At 48.4% G+C, this 16847-nt stretch overlaps 1 protein-coding gene across 2 annotated transcripts in view; it reads left to right on the forward strand.

The window, feature by feature from the left end:
* The window catches only part of NAT1 (N-acetyltransferase 1), a 33701-nt gene that overhangs the window by 15173 nt on the left and 1681 nt on the right, over positions 1 to 16847 (forward strand). For both annotated transcript variants that reach the window (XM_075689325.1, XM_075689327.1), the window contains exons 6-7: positions 1558 to 1866; positions 6063 to 6371. In XM_075689325.1, the coding sequence (XP_075545440.1) occupies positions 1558 to 1866; positions 6063 to 6371 (618 nt within the window). The remainder of the gene's footprint in view (positions 1 to 1557; positions 1867 to 6062; positions 6372 to 16847) is intronic.

Here is a 16847-nt window from a genome sequence, read left to right on the forward strand (position 1 = left end):
GCCAATATGAAGCAGTCTGGCATTTGTTGCATCGTGAGCTTGAGCACAGTGACAGAGGCCAGGTAAAGGGACGCTTTGTTTCCTACTATATTTACAAAGGTATTAACCCTTTAAGAATGGTACATAAATACTTGGAAGGAATTGTTTATTTTTCATCTAAATGTGCAAAATACGCAGAAGCATATTCAGTCGCCCAGTTGGATGTGCCGAGGCGCGAAGTACCTAGTCGCGGGCTTGAGGAGTCGACCCTTGATGCGCTCATTCGTGCAGTCCGAGGTGCCGATGCGCGAAATGCTGGAGTCTACACTCAATGTGCTTACTCGCGCAGTCCAAGGTGCCGACGTGGGAAATGCTTATGTGAGGGTCCGCAAAGTCCGCGCGGGGTGTGCTTGATCGCCAAGTCAGTCCAAAGATTGCGTGCGCGATATGCTTCATCACGAATTCCAAAACACCGAGTGCTGAAAGGCTTAGCCGCATGTCCGAGGATTCCGCACGTGAATCTTCGTCGCGAAATCCGCGTTGCCAATGCTCGGAATGCTTAGCCGCGAGTCTGAAATGTCCACAAGCATAGGGATTGTGCCACGGTAGTGCGATGTTCGCGTAGCGCCCGTTTTGACACATCGAGATTACGGCGAGTGGAGACGTCCAGACTTGCGAGGTGCAAAGAACCGAACAGACGATGCGAGCGCTGGATCAATGGCGAACGGCGCTAGTCGTGTCAGGCGCGGCCAATCTGACTCCGGCACGACCTTCAATCATTTGCTTTTTGTGTGCTGGTTTCTGTATGGAGGAGATAGCTGAGATGGCAGATTTGAAGACTGAGAAATGCGCTTTCCAGTGAGACCAAGGAGGCGGCGCTCGGTCGTGCCGTTCCGGAGATATTGTGGCTTGAAAAACGCTGTTCTTGATTTCCAAGAGATTTTTCGCCACCTTGGCTGATAAAACGAATTTTTTAGAGCACTTCTAAGTGGTTTACAGGGATAATATTTGGGTATTGGATAGAAAAAGGGTTATAGAAACTGAAAATGTGATTTTCAAGAAATTGATTTTTCGCGATGCAAAAGCAGAGTCCCCCCTTAACAGTGACGTTATAAATTGACATTGTGGGCAGAATACTCTCCTGCGAGATGGGAAACTTGGTGAATTAAAGGAATAGTAGCTGTAGGTACTGAAAATGTCATTTTCAAAAACCTTTTTCTCGCAATTTTTTTGCCTCAAGAGTCGTGTCCTCCCTTAAATATCCGTTTTGATGCCTTGATAGGTGGTGATTACTGATGCTGCAAGTACTTGTGACTGTACAGGGTGTTCGATGCGTAGGGGCCAATGTGGCTTCATTGGCCTAGGAGGGCAGTTTGGTGTCAGGGTAATGTAATGAGAAAGCATAGGGCATATTTATGTGTTGGAGCACAAAACGTGAATTGGGCACTGCGGGACATGCTTTGATAGTAACCTCTCAAGGGTCTCTGAGGGAGAGAGCTGTCCTGGGCTTGCAGCAACTGTGGACAGTGTGTGACCAAGATTGTTGTTGAAGGGTGAGTTGTTGGTGCACCTTCGCAGGTGGACTTAGAGTCACTGCTTCCCGAGGGCAACCGTGGCCCTGAGCGTCTGGCAGAGGTCTTGGAAGACCGGGGCTTGGGCTTCCTGCTGCCCCGGCTGCAGGGTGATCTGTGGCGGCAGCTGAAGGCAGACCCCAGTGCTACGGCCCTGTACCGGTGGATTCGAGACTCTGTTGACCCCCAGCAGCAGACTCAACCGGCCTTTGTGCATGCCCTGGTCACCTGCTTGCTGCGGTACATTCTTGGCCAGACCACCATGCCCCAGCTTCTCAACACCAACCAGGGCACCAATGACTCGGAAAATAATGAGGTGAGCAAGTACCCCCTTCTCTTTCTCCATGTTTTGCCTAAGTTGTCTGCCTGCAGACAAGTTTCTGTGGTAATGAAGGGAAAGCTATGGTATGGACCTTCTGCATTCATATTACAGTCAACGACCGATTTTTCGGACCCTCTAGGGAACGTAAAAACGTCCGAAAATTCAGGCAGTCCAAAAAAATGAATGCATGCGAAAAAACTCACTTTTTCTTTTTTTATCGGATCTTGAGGTAAAGGGCGAAGTACCAGGCTTCCGAAACCCTGCCAAAGCATCAGTGAAGTGGCTATAAAAAGATGCGTTCAAAAACTGTGTATGCAGCCGACTGCCGGTTTATTATGTACATTGCATCGTCGGGCAGCTGGTGTTATTGCTGCAGTGGCTTAAAGAACTTGTTGATTGTTGTTTGGACGGCGTTCCGGTTGCATGCGATCATATTCGCCTCGATCTGAGCAAGGGTCATGTCAGCACTGTACACCGATGAGAGTCAACAGTGCACGCATCAACTCGGCGCTTGTAGTCGGCGCAGGCATTGGCTCCTCATTTTCAACATCGGAGTCTTCTGAATCCCTCACAACCTGACGGACTATTTCCTTGTCGGTCAGTTCTGCGTAGAAGTCGAGCTCGTTGTCAGCGTCGACAAACTGTTCGAAAGTTATTTCCATAGGTATGGAAACTCCAGCAGAGTGGAGGTCGTTGATCACGTCGTCCATGGGCGCCGAACTCCTTGCTCACGCCAGCCTGGGATCGGCCGCTCACGACTTGCTTAATAATGGCAGTTTTCCTCTGCATCGTTAACCGACGGTACTGCTTTCTGCGCTTCGATGCCATCGGCGAGGACGACGAAGACTGAGTGGGGGCCATCCAAGGCAAGCGAAATCCTCAAGTTGCGAACAGTGGAGCTCGCTGACGAGCGTCGAAGCACCTAGGCCTAGCGTCGCAGAGCACGCTTGCACAGCACAACCGCACACCACGCTAGCCGTGGCCGGCGTAAACAAACGAAATGGCGCCGCTCCGGAAACTCCGCCGGAGGCGGAAGTGCGGCGATAAACGTAGCCAGCGTGGCCAGACCAAATTGGTGTGTGACGGCTAGATTCGGCTAGTTGTGGTTCAAAGCGGTGATATGCTACGGCTGCAAGTCAATTTCCTTCGCAAGGGCGCTGCGCGAGGAGCCAAAGGACCTTCCGTCGCGTCAAAAAGTCCGGAAAATTGGACGGCGGGGGGTTCGAGCGTCCGAAACTTCAGATGTCCTTATACATTGATTCTATGGGGCTCGTGGCGGTGCCGCAAAGACGTCCGAAATATCAGGCATGTCCGAAAATTCAGTCGTTGACTGTACTACACCAAAAAACTATACAGTTAACTCTCCTTGCAGCAAGGGCCCTGATAATCGACAAAAAATGGCCGTCTTATGTGAAGTCTGCAATCTCTGAAATCATATTACGGTCTAAGCTCTGAACGACGGACCCACATGCAACAGACTTTCAGATATAATGGACCACATTTGAGCCTTAGTTTGTTCTAACTATTTAGTTAATGCAACAGAGTTAATGGACTGTGCTATAATTGACTATTGGCTACAGCGGATGAAATTAGCAGCTATTTTATTTCAGAATCGGGCACATAACTCTTTTGCCGTATCAACACTGGGTGACGACTGACTTGCGAGGGTCAGCTGACGATCGTGGCTTAATATCGCGTGCGCGAGGGAAGAAGGCGGGGCAAAAACACACCGCCTTCTTTTGTGCGCAATGTTGGGGGGGGGGGGGTCGAAAGAGTTATACTCGGCAAGTTGCTGCTTATGGCTTGGCTGCCGTGTCTTGAAAGTGATCTGTGATGTTGAGTGTGCCGGGTGTTTTTGACGCTTAATTCTCATTGGAGCGAGAGGCAGCACGAAGATCAATTGGCTCACTGCTGGTGCAGCTGTGCTCATCTTGCTTAATTTGCTATCGCCATCAATGTTTTGCCTTTGGGGCGAAACTGCAACTTTTCTGTTTTTTACTTTGGATGTTCATCACTCACTCTTTGCAGTAAAGTTGTTAGACATCCGGATGAAAGTTTCGGAAGTGTGGTGTTTTGGATATTAGGGACTTCTGATAAAATGGACGTTTCTTGTCGGTATCAGGGTCCATTATAACAAGAGTCAACTGTATATCCGAAACTGGAGGCCATCGCTGAAATGCCAAAAGATAGTCAAACAGTCGCTGCACATTTTGACTACTGCCGGAATGCTGCGAAACATCAGATAAAAGGGAACAAATTATGCGTGGCTCTATCACAAACACTGGAGACCAGTGGAGCTGGGGAAAGGCCAGTAAAGTAGTGCCAAACTGGAATGAGACATGGCAGCAGCAGCGAGCGAATTGACCTTTGTCCTGCCCACCTTGATAATAAAAGAATATCAATATGGACATTTTTTTTACTTCGACAACCTATAACCGGTTCAAAATGGCCAAAAATGATTTATAGCTTATGACACACTATGAGCATTTAGAATCAATTACATATGCTGTATGTTACCATGCAAGTTGCTGTTGATTAGCCAATTACACCCTAAAAGAACACCATGTTCTGGATGTCATAAAATATGTTTATAATGAGAAAAATGTTAAACCTCGATATAAAGAACTTCAGTATAATGAAATTCTCAATATAACAAAGTATTTTAATTTTAGTGACCTCTTATCCCTAGAGCACCATTCATTTAGAACCTCAATATAACAAAGGGTGTTTGTGTACTGATTTCAATATAGCGAAATTTCACTGCTGCTGCAACTGACGCCGAGACAATAAACTGAAACATCTGCGGACACAGTTGGTCAAATGATTGAATTGGAAGCGGTTGCTTGCAAACACGCCCCTCAAATAACGTGCCAGCCGCGTGACAGGAATGACTGCCGAAGTCGAGCCACAAATGATGTTCCGTATAAAGTCCAAGTGCAGTAAGATCCTATCGTGCACTATGTGCTTTAGGTGCGAGTTAAAGTGCAAGGGCGAGACGAGAAAGATGTTGGCTTTCACGAGTGCCGCCTTCCCACACGAGTAGAAAGGGGGAGGGGAGCGAGCTTGCAGTAAATGCGATCAAGCGTGCGTGAGGGGAGGTAAGTTTGGGCTTGTCTCGATTTCTGGTGTGCATCTTGGCTGTTTGGCTGCGAATGCAGCTGTGCATCCTGCTTTAGAGGCAATCTACCGAATGCTCAAAGGGTGGGTGTGCCGTGATGCTGTCTTCCTGTGTGTTTAGTATTGGAGATAGTGTAATCTCTCATTTCTGTTAACTGTTAGAGTGAGAGGCAGACCAAGCATTTGCTCCCCAATGCCAGTGTTTTTCCTGATAGCGTCATCACAGTGCGGGCAATGCTATTGGCCATGGGGGGCGGAGTGCACACAGAAGCGTAGCTGGCTTCACTTAATTCGTACTGCCGATGTGAAGATGTTGTTTGCGTGGCATGAAACGTATTTGTCACAGGCTCCCAAATTTATCAGAATGAATTTTCTCATTCAAGCTTGCTTTTTTTGATTGCCTGATAATTCGTAAAAGTCTGTGGCCCCTTGTAAGAAAGATAGATCAGCGACTGTACTTATTTGCGTAAAAGGTCGAATTTCAATACAACGAAATTTCGATATAATGAAACAAATAGCAGATTCTACTGACTTCGTTATATTGAGGTTTAGCTTTAATTGCATTTCTGAAATCGGCCAGTAAAATGCATTAGATGTGGAAGTGTTCCCTTGGGATTTTATTGCTGGTTTCGACTGTATAAGCCACGACCGGCCAGTGGTGCCACGGCAGTGAAGCATCAGCTTTGTGTAAATGCTGGCATGGGTTTCGTGTGTACCTAATGCTTATGTTGCTAGCAGTATTGCTGCTTTGCATCAGGTCATTCAAATGAAATTACCTGTGTCCTGTTCTTCGGTGTTTCGCAACATCTTCCTTCCCTCTGCTGGAGCCATCTCTCTAATTTGCTGGTCTGGAAATTGGCAGGTGTGCATGCAGATTTCTCAAAAAGGAAGCTTCACAGTAGATAAGGATCTTGAAAATTCCTGCATCGGGAGAAATTCTGCTCAAGACAAAACTCAAGCTGTCTGAAAAACTTGCATGGGTGTCCTTCATGGTTTCTATGTTACTGTTTGGTGGATGACTATTACCTTGCCGGTTTCCTCTGAACTAGTTCTTTTCTGCCTTGTGCGCACAGAGCACCATACAGCAGCAGCAGCAGCAGAATGCAGTGGCACCCGAGCGTGCCCAGCTGGACAAGGAGAGGGAGCTGCTCGAGCGGTACCAGGCCCTGTTGCGGGCCTTCCTCGGTGAGCGGTCAGCCTTGCAGCTGACCGCACTGTACGCCCTGCAGACCCTGTGGCACTCACTGGGCTTTCCCAAAGGCATGCTGCTGCGCTGGTTTGTGCTCCTGTATGACATGGAGATCGTCGAGGAGGAGGCCTTCCTCAAGTGGAAGGAGGATGTCAACGACGACTACCCGGGCAAGGGCAAGGCCCTCTTCCAGGTGGGTTTCTTTTGCTAGTCGTTATCGTTATACAGTTCAACTCACTTCAGGGGGACGTGGCAGTTGAAGTGGTCAAATTGGTCAAAAGTTGATTTTCCAATTTATTTCATTTTTTTCATGATGCTTGGACCTTCATAGTACTGTTGTGTAGCGACGGCCATTCTTCTTAGAGGGCCCCTCATCAGGTCTGGCCGTTTCGAGCTGACAAGTGCAGTGCATACAATGTACGCTAATGATCGTGTCTAAGTACCGTATTTACTCGAATCTAAGGCTCACCTTTTTACCGATAACACAGGTACAAAAATTGCATGCGCGTTACAATCGAGTAAGACCCTAAATTCGCGTTACCATATCGCCATTGGCATTTGAAAAATGACCGCCTCGTACACACTTCTAGCCTAGTTGCCGTAGCTTCCTCCATGTGCATACTTCCATGCTGTATGTGTAACCAGGCGCTGATGTAACTTGAGTCTACCGCCTGTCTTCCCGTTTTCTGCGTTTATCAATCAGTATGGAAACACTGACAGCGAAGACATGCTGAGTCTACCATGATGCCGCATTTAAAAGCAAAGTTATCATGTGTGCGGAGACGAACGGAAATCGGGCTGCATTACGGGCGTTTGGAGTTTCCGGAACTTGCGTGCGGGACTGGCGCAAACAGAACAATGTTTTCGCCAGCAAAGCAACAAGGAAGGGTTTCAGTGGACCAAAGCAGGGCCGCTTCGCCGAAATAGAAGAGCTGCTCGCGAAATACATGCAAGAGCAGCAAGCGGCACAACAGCCGGCTCGCAGATGCGCCGTCGCTTGCGGTCGCGCCTTCACCACCGCTCCCGGTTGCGTAGGTGTTCTGTGGTCACGTCAGCAGCGCATGCGGGCGTGCTTTCCCAGTCACCGACGTGCGGCGACAATAATGGCCACATTTGCACTGGCATGTTACAGCTGTACCCTATTCATACGCCGATGCTTGTAACGCAGCTAAGATATTCGGCCACTCTTAGAGGAAACGTGCCATAGTAGGATAGCAGTGAAGACAAGTGCCGCAGTTTCTGCAGCATGCCCGCCATGTGTTTTTATATCACTGGCAGCTAAGAGCGCCCATCTCCGTTTGTCCCCTCAAAGTGGACATGGCTACGTTATTGTTGCAAACTTGCCGATATTAACGATGTCATTCATTACTGATACAGAAGAAACTGTTTCAATGTGCGTAATGTACTCGCGAGAAGAAAAATAATCTCGTTCGGCTTGCTCCGCTGGCCGCCAGTTTTTTCGTGTCCCACACTCACAGCGGCAGCCGCCTGCTTGTCATCCCGCAGCAAATGTGGGATGAAAAAAGAGAATGTTTCTTTTCATGAGAAATTTAACCTGCGTAATGATCACACCCCTGAACTTGTGGCAATTTTTTTACAAAAAAGGGGGCGATCATTATGCGAGTAAATACGGTAGTTGTGCGGCGTCTTGTGGGGACAGCGGCTGGAAATATTCATAGCTGAAAAAACATCAAGTTCTCTCTGCTGGTTCCCAGTGCTCTGCATAGCACATGCTGCCAAAATATTTACGATGAACGGGTTCCCCGTTTGGTTGCCGCTTACATGTGGCGAGCTCTATGCGGCCACGATGTCTTCGCAGTTGGAACATGAGATTACATAAATTTCAGTGAGGCCGCATTCTCGATCACCTTTCTTGATGTCGGTGTCACCGTTGCCACACGTCATGCACCTTACAAACTTCAAAAGCTGGTCGAGCAAATCCAAATTGACGATTGTGATGAGTGCGCTTTCTGGTCTTGCGCTTCTGGTCTGGTCATGCCGCCACAATGAAAGCAATCAGATTTACGCTTCATCACTGCTGCTAACGCGAGCACCTGGAGTTTTTCTTAGTCTAATCTCGTTCTGCTCCTCGTCAAAAGGCTGCAGCGTGTCACGGCGGATGCTACTTCTGTCGGCAGCGCGTGTTGGGGCACACGCTAGACCCACGACATTGGCGCTAACTTCCGTGACTTGTCCACTCTATTTAGTAACTGATTGCCCTTGCTTATGAAATGTGAAGACCTTTAAAATTGTCAAACATTGATTTCTTTTCGCTTGTCAAATTTGTTTCGCATATGAGACATGCATGCCGATCCAAGCATTGTTGCGTGCTTTTCAGTCGCCACACATAGTTTCTCAAAATGGTGTCTCAGCGTCGCGATGGTGTGCAAACTAGCTCGCCTAGCAGACACCAGCCAGCTCCGCCAATCAGGTGGCAGTCTCTCCCTGTGCACTTTAATAGGAAACAAATATTGTGTTTTTCTTGATTTATTTTCTGCCAATCAGTGGACGAAACTCAGCGGCAATTGTGGGAAAGTTAAGGGGGGGGAGTGGGTGACAAATAAATTTGTTTATTGGCAGAAAGGCTGTAATTTGGCACACAAATAGCACATTGCAATAAAAGAAATATAAAATTTCATTGATGTCTTTATTAGTACAGTCAACTCTTGTTACAACGGACCTTGATAATCCGACAAAAAACGTCTGTTTATCTGAAGTCTGTAATATTTGGAACATCTCACTTCCGAAACATTAGTAGCAATGTCTAACAACTTTAGTGCAAAGAGTAAGTGACGAACATCCAAAGTAAAAGCAAAAAAGTCGCAGTTTCGTCCGGAAGACGAGGCGTCCATTGCAATAGCAAATTAAGGGGGGAGGCTACCCTGGAGACCGAACTTTCTTATTTTTTAAAATATCCAGATGAAACTTTCAGGGTACGTTCACACCACCGAACTATGAGGAACTGCAAAGTTTCATGAAGATAAGTTTATTAGTTTCAGAGTTATTCAGGTCTAACTAGGTGATTCATGTATATGCCTGAGGAAGAGCTTGGGAGAAATGCCAGGACATCGTAGGAAGCTGAAATTCACTCTGATGATCCCTTGATAGATATCCCAGGGGGCTAAAGAGCCCTTTTCTTTAATTTCCCCTCCAAAAATTTTTAATACAACTTTGAATTTGATGTAGCCAGTAATGACCCCATTCATCAAAAATTAATTGCTTATTATAAATTAACTGCACCAGCTTTCAAAAAAAGAAGCCTGTTACCCTCTGGCAAAGTCATTCAGGAACAGAATAAAAAAAACGGCATACAAATATGAAGAGCGGTTCTTGAGATATCGCCTTCCCCAGCACCACTACTAGCAAAAAAATCCATTCCGAGAAAACAGGCCTTAAAGTTGAACACATGTTTTTTATTATTAGAAAGCTCCTGCGGAGCTTCTAATCGGCTCTTGCGGCTCCAGGCACACTCAGTGTGTCAGATTTTCGACTGGCGACGGCCGAAAGCACAGTTCCGCCGCTGAAAAGAGTCTACGCAGTCGGCACTCGCTGCGGGAGATCGGAAGTTCGATGCTCGTACAAGACGCATATCGCGCTCCCGTGCACCGAACATCTGCACTGTCTTGGGCTTTGCCGGCATCGCGTACAGCGAAGAACTAGCGAAAAAAGAAAAGCTGAACAAATAATCTAAAAGATAGCGCAAGGCGATGAGCAGCGCGCAAGCTCATGTTGAGGCGGACAGAGCAAGGGCAACAACGACGCGAGCGCGGCATCAAAGGGAGTACCGTATTTACACGATTGTAAGTCGACCCCTTTTTTAAAATTTGAAAGTCTGAAGTTGGGGGGTCGACTTACAATCGAAACCAAAACATGGCCGCGCCAAAAAAAGCGATACAAACAAGAGCTACAACGTAGTTACAATTTTATGTTTGCTCTATGGCCCTACCCATATCTTTTTGCTATCCCGCGTGTTTGTTCGCTTTTCGGAAGGGTTTTTCAACATTTTTGAGAGTCTTACAGTGCATGCAACACTTATGGGGGGGGGGGTGTCGATAGTTGATGGAAGCACTGCTGTTCCCATTCGCGGCGGCACCCTCAGAACGGCGGCGCTTGCGGAGGGTATCGGTAGTTCATAGAAGAGCAGACGCCGCTCGCGGGTTTCTCTTTCTCTGTTTAAAGGCATTGGAATTGGTTTGACCAACTTTTTGACGCGTTCCACTTGACTGCCGGCTACGTGCTACTTCTATGCTCCCCCAGTCGTCATGAGTGCTGCAGGCCCACTAATTGTTCGGCACTCGTTCACAGCAGCGTTCAAGGGGCTGCCATCCTTTACGCCGAAGAAACAAATCACTGCGCAGCGGGCCGCAATTTCGATGTTTCTAAATGGGTGGTGCGAGAGTGGCGACTGCAGCGAAGCGAAATTTTCACCCTGTGACGGCAAGTGACAAATTTCCCACGTGCCGAAGTCTGGACGCTTTCCGGAGCTGTAGGCTAAGCTTGCGGCGTACGTCGCTGAAATGCGTGATCGGTCCCTGCCATTGAAGTGCGACGTGGTCATGAAACAAGCCCGGACCTTCGCCTTAATTTAAAGGTTCTGCTCCGCCGTGAGTACAACGAGTGGCTGGCGGCAGAAGACTGCGAAATTACGCCAACCGGACCTGTCAAAAGAGCCTCCGTGATGGCTGCGTGTGGTTGGGTGCATTTGGCGTGGGCTGCTGTTCTGCAAGATGTCCTGGTGCGGTCGTTTGCCAAATTTGAAATTTCGCTGGACCACGACGCGCTGTGGGACCGCAGCAACGATGACGATGGCAGCACTAGTGAAGACGAGTAGTCGAGTGACCATGTCAGCTACTAATAAATTTTCGTTATCGAATGCGCCCTCGGGTATGCTCCATCTTTTTTTTTTTTTTTTTTCGATCAAGCGATATGGGGGGGGTCGACTTACATTCGAGTCGACTTACAATCGTGTAAATACGGTAGCCGCCGCCGCCCGCGCAGCAGCCAATGGCAGGCGCGCTTTAGCCCGCAAGATTTGAGCAGCCGCCGCTGCCCGCGCAGTAGCCAATGGCAGGCGTGCTTTAGCCCGCGAGATTTGAACGCGCTGCTCCGGCCAATCAGCGCTCCGCATCACATCGCGGGAAAACGCCCATAGCGCCTCCACCCTGCTGACGATGCCATTTTGCAAGGCGGCACAATAGAGACAACGAATCCACGGTCAAAACGACACCAAGATGGTGCGGGCAGGCCGCATGGGCCGGGAATGGCGCGCCCGCGAAGTTTGACTTCATTTCGGCATTTGCGCATTTTTTGGGCCGCGGTGGCCTCAAAAGTAGCGTTATTTTTGGTACTTTACGGTTGAATTAAGTGCTGATAATTACAGAACAGGTAGTTTATGAGACATACAACCCAAAAATATGATTTTTCAAAAATCGACTTTTTCGCTATTTTTCGGTTTTCAAGGGCCGCGTCCCCCCTTAAAGCAAGGTAAGCGTGGTAGCAGCAGCGAGCCAATTGACCTTTGTGCTGTCTCTCGCTTCAACTCAAACCAAACTTGGTACTGGGCACACTTTGTCCATATTGCAGATGCTTTCAAGATATGGCACCCACGCTGTTAATAGCAGCCACCTTGTTAGAACCCCCTTCTCTCCCTTGCACCGACCCTTTGCCTCACCTGCGAACGATGGGTGCTTTCGCCCTACTTTTCTCCCTTCCTCGTGCACGCGATGTTGGGCCGCGATGACCTTCACCAGTCAGTTGCCAGCCCGTGTCCACACAGCAAAAGTCTGTTTTATTCACCCGATCTTGACAAAAAGTGCCGCTAATTTCGTCTGCTGTAGCCGATAATCCGTTGTAGCACGGTCTGTTAAAAGCGAACTTCGTTGCATTAACAAAATAGGTAGAATTAAGGCTGAAATGTGGTCGGTTATATCCGAAAGTTTGTTGTTCTGGGTCCATTTTAACGAGCAAAGACTGTTTTATAAAAATCTATGAGCTTCTTGCATGTGGAAAGCCTGGCACTTTAACGACACGTTAGGGAACTGGGAATACCTTGTACTTTTGCCCACATGTCTAGTCTACATCAAGACAGTGTTATATATTTTTTTTCTTGCTCTAATAATTTTTTGCTCAACATGAGACGTATGTGACTACGCCTTCCTGCATAGAGCCTTGTAGTTATTGTGAAATAATCGAAAGGTAAAGAAACATTTCAAGATTGTCTTTATGTACAGCACAGTTTATGGATCACAGCAGAGCAAACTGGATCAACATTGGTCAAGCCATTGTTATGCTATGCTTTCCACTAGTGAAGTGACCGACAAAAAAAAAAAAACTGAATTGAGAAAATGGGTCGCAAAGTTTTGCAAGCAGTGCAGATTTATTAGAAATCACCAGGTCTGTCGTATTCGACATCAAAGCTGTCGGGCACCTTCTTGCATCTTTGTAAATTTGTTATTGGCCTTGCTGGTCCACCAAATTGAACTTCGTTCAATCACGTACACCGTGTGAAGGCAGTTGTGAACTGTGCGCGTGGCCACCCACTGTGGCGCGGGAGCTTCAGTCGCCACGTCTAGCGTTGACTGCATTAACGGTGTCGATGGCACAGGGCGATTGTTGGCTTCGCTGCTGGAGTCGCATGGTGCAAGATGACATGGCACATTATCCACATGTTCAGTTCGGTGCTCCGCTTCCGCTAAACGCCACATTTTTCTCGCTGTAAGTTTGGCATTTCCGTTTTCTGAAGCTGTCCTTCGTTGAAAATTTCTTCTCAAACAAGGGATGATCCATCACTAACCTGGGAGCTCTCGCAAATTTAAATTCTGCATGTCAAGTGAAGACTCCAGCGTGGTTTGCGAAGCAGACAACTGCGGTTGCCAGCTTGCCCACTGCCGCAGCAGCAACCAGTAGGGAGACTCCGTTCAGCATGGCAGCCAATTGGAGGCCCGCTTTCATCAGAGGGCCTGGATGAGCACCTCCAGCAGACCTGTTTCTTTTGCGTTTTTGCATTTGCTATAAGAAGGCGATGATTGAGGAATTGAGAAGCCGCAGCCAATTGGAGGCCCGCTTTCATCAGAGGGCCTGCATGAGCACCTCCTGCAGACCTGTGTTTCTTTTGTGTTTTTGCATTTGCTATAAGAAGGCGATGATTGAGGAATTGAGAAGCCAAAGGGCAAAACAGCTTTCGAACGATACCAAGATGGCGGCGCTCGGTTGCGGGAGAGACTAGATACCGTATGTACACGACTGTAAGTCGACCTATATTTTTAAGTTTGAAAATCTGAAGTGGGGGGGTCGACTTACAATCGAAATCAAAACATGACACCGCCAAAAAGCGAGACCAACGGGACCTACAACGTAGTTACAAGTGGCTAGCGGCAGAAGACCGCGAACTTTCTCAACCGGACCTGTCGAAAGAGCCTCCCTGATGGCTGCATGTGGTTGGGTGCATTCGGCGTGGGCTGCTGTTCCACAAGATACCATGGCGCAGTTATTTGCCAAATGTGGAATTTCGCTAGACGGCAAAGTGCTGTGGGACTGTAGCAGCGATGAAAATGGCAGCACTAGTGAAGACTAGTAGTCCAGTGACAATGTGAGCTACTAATAAATTTTCGTTATCGAATGCACCCTCGGGTATGCTTTTTTCCCTGTCACACACGATATGGGGGGTCGACTTACAATGGTGGAAATAAATACGGTATGTCTCCGTGAACTGCAGGGATGTTGCGAAATTTAAAGCTGGTTTCTCACCCTGTGCACTGACAAATGAATTTTTTTCGGGCAGTTTTAATGCATTTCCAGCCAAAGCATTTTGATACAGCATAGACTAAACGTTGAAGATACCAAAACGCTTGGTTTCCACAAACCCCCCCTCCCTTTTTTTTTTCAAGATTTTCGCGACCTGATCCCCACGTCCCTCCCCCCTTAAGCAGAAAGGTTACCCTCTTCAAATGAGACCGAGATCGCGGTGATACGCAGCATGAAATGGCAGCTGTGCGACGCTAGGGCAGTTTTAGGGTGAATTTTGGCTTGAATTCAGCGAGAACATGTGCAAATTATTTCGGCTTACATTCAGATTCTAGAAACGAGAAACTTAATGGATAGGTGGGAAAATCTATGTAGATTGCAAAGCCAACACTTCCAAAATTGATTTCTTTTTTTGCTTTTTTTTATGACAATGTTTCTTTTAAAGGCGTACCAACATATTTTCATCTCATGTTTTTGCTAAATGAAGGTCTGGGACCTCAAAACCCTAGAAAAAAAAACACTTGCAAGACTTGCAACACTCTCTGAAAATACAGTCGCTGACCGTTTATTCGGACCTCACGGGGACTGCGGAAATGGCCGAATAAACAGTGTCCGAAAAAGCAGATTAAGAAAAAAAAAGATCCTTTATTTCCACGCACTTATTCGGGCTCGGCAGTAGGCTTGAAGAAGTCATGAATGCGCCGTTGCACGCTGTTCCGTTTACGCGCAATCAGATAAGCCCGAATCTCTGAGAGGGTCCTACGGTCACTATAGGTGGCTGAAAGCACAGTCACTGCTTGTGCACGCTCCACATGCGACGGCAGCATAGCACGTGGTGCGTCATCTTCCGACTTGGAGTCATCGTCTGGCGGTGCAGCAGAAACCTGACGAATGATCTCGCGGTCATCGAGTTCTGCGCATGTCAGTACAGCAGCGTGAGCACCTGTGAAACTGTCAAATGAGACGGTGTCTGGAACCACCGCACAGGTCTTGGCAGAACACTTTCGGCATCAGTAGGGTGCACATCGGAAGGCGGCAAATCCTAGGCTTCCAACACCCGCTTTCCGGCATTCCCCAGCACAGTCCGCGCGGGCAGTGTCGGCGCCATTAGACACTTGACGCGATGTTTCTGTATGCCGCGTTGGATCACCGGAACCTGGACACAGCACACAAAGCAAACACCACCATGCCTACACCAGTCGCACAAATGAAAAATGTGGCCTACTTGCAGCGTCGTGCGCGAAGAAACAAATCAGCAGCTGAATTGTCTTGACATGGCTTACTAAGCCGAAACCGGAACTGCCGTAGAGCCACTCTATCGAACCGGGCAGAAACAATGATGAGCGGGGATTTGCAGTAGCACCACTCCGTGGGGCAGCAAGGAGGCTCCGTTCAAAACAAGAATGGCATTCAGCAAGTCGAACCATGCACCGGTCAGTCCGTGCATGGTGCTCTCGATAGAGTTGGCTCAAGGAGTGTCCGAAAAATCAGATAAGAGGTTGCAAGGTGTCCAAACTGTCGGCAGTTGTTATACATTATGGTCTATGGGGAGAATGGCGGTGCCGCAAAGCAGACCGAATAATCGAGCATGTCCGAATTTTTGGAGTCCGGAAAATCAGTTGGCGACTGTATTTTGTTACAACAGTTTTTCTACATTGTGGGGTCTCTCACCACGCGAATCGTGGCGCGTTCGAAGGCGGCCACGCGAGGCGGTCTCGCAGAAGCATGGGTCGGCGTGCGGGACGTCCTCGCTGTTAGCCAACCCGCCGGGGAAGAGGGTCGCTCCACGTGCGGCACGGCACGTCCGTGCTGCTTGCTGTCTCGAACCCCAGAGAGACAGAGCGCCTTGTCTCCCGGCGCCCGCGTAACCCCGCAGCGGCGCGACGCTCGCGCCATCTCTCGCACTGCGCTTGTACCACTCCAACCGCCGCGGGCGCCAGGCCACGCGGCGGGCAAAGCCGCCCTGCAGGAGACGAGCCATGTGGGAAAACTAGATCTCAGGGGAGGCGTGAGAGTCACGCATCCCCACAACATCCAGTTTCGGTTTGGTTTCTACCGTGTCAGGATGTCATTACGCAGAAGATGGTCACGTGGGAGCTAGACATTGAAACGTTTTGACACTTACTTCATTGCCTGCTATGCTGCTACATCAACCCTAATGAGTAGCCGCATAGGAAGCAACTGAGCAAGCCTCGGAAAGTGCCAGAATGTCGCAATGTCCTGTTCGCCCACGTCGACCATCTCTGTATCGTGATATTGCGGCACAGTAATCTCCCAGAAAATGAAACTTGCTGTAGAAAAGCTGTTATAATAAATTAAGGGTGCTCCAAGGCTTGCCAGCACTTCCGAAAGCTAGTTCTAATACCCCCATTGCACGGGCATCTGAAAACTCCTTTTAACTCTCTTCTATCTCGAGGGAGATGCACTCAGTGTCACATGGTCGCTCTTTTGCGAAGGGAGTCGGGCTCAGTCAACCTGACTATGGGGTAGGTTGATCCCGCCCAACCCGATTGCAGCATGCATCTATACGCAGACGAGTCGAGCTCGCCAGCGCAAACTTGCGTGGGGACCACTCTGACGTCACAATTTATGCGCTGGCATCGGAAAGTGTATCGGGACACGGCGAAGACAAGCACTGTGCAGTGCAACTTGATCATAGCAATACGACCCATGAAATAAAGCTGTTGCAGACATTAGTGGGAACTTGATGCCCAATTCGAACGTGTTGATGTCTTTGCTTGACACTCTGCCGTTGTTTTCCAGACTCTTCAAAATATGGTCGTAAATGTGATCACCTTGGGCCTGGTCAGCCAGCCTTCCAACTCTACCTGCTCCCTCGGGTTCATGTAAACGTAGCTTTTGTCGTGCAGGGGTTGCTGTGGTCACTGATGACCAACACAGACAGCAGTACACAAAAAAGAAAAGC

This window comes from Dermacentor variabilis, chromosome 4, assembly GCF_050947875.1.
Source record: "Dermacentor variabilis isolate Ectoservices chromosome 4, ASM5094787v1, whole genome shotgun sequence".
In the NCBI taxonomy this organism is placed as follows: Eukaryota; Metazoa; Arthropoda; class Arachnida; order Ixodida; family Ixodidae; genus Dermacentor; species Dermacentor variabilis.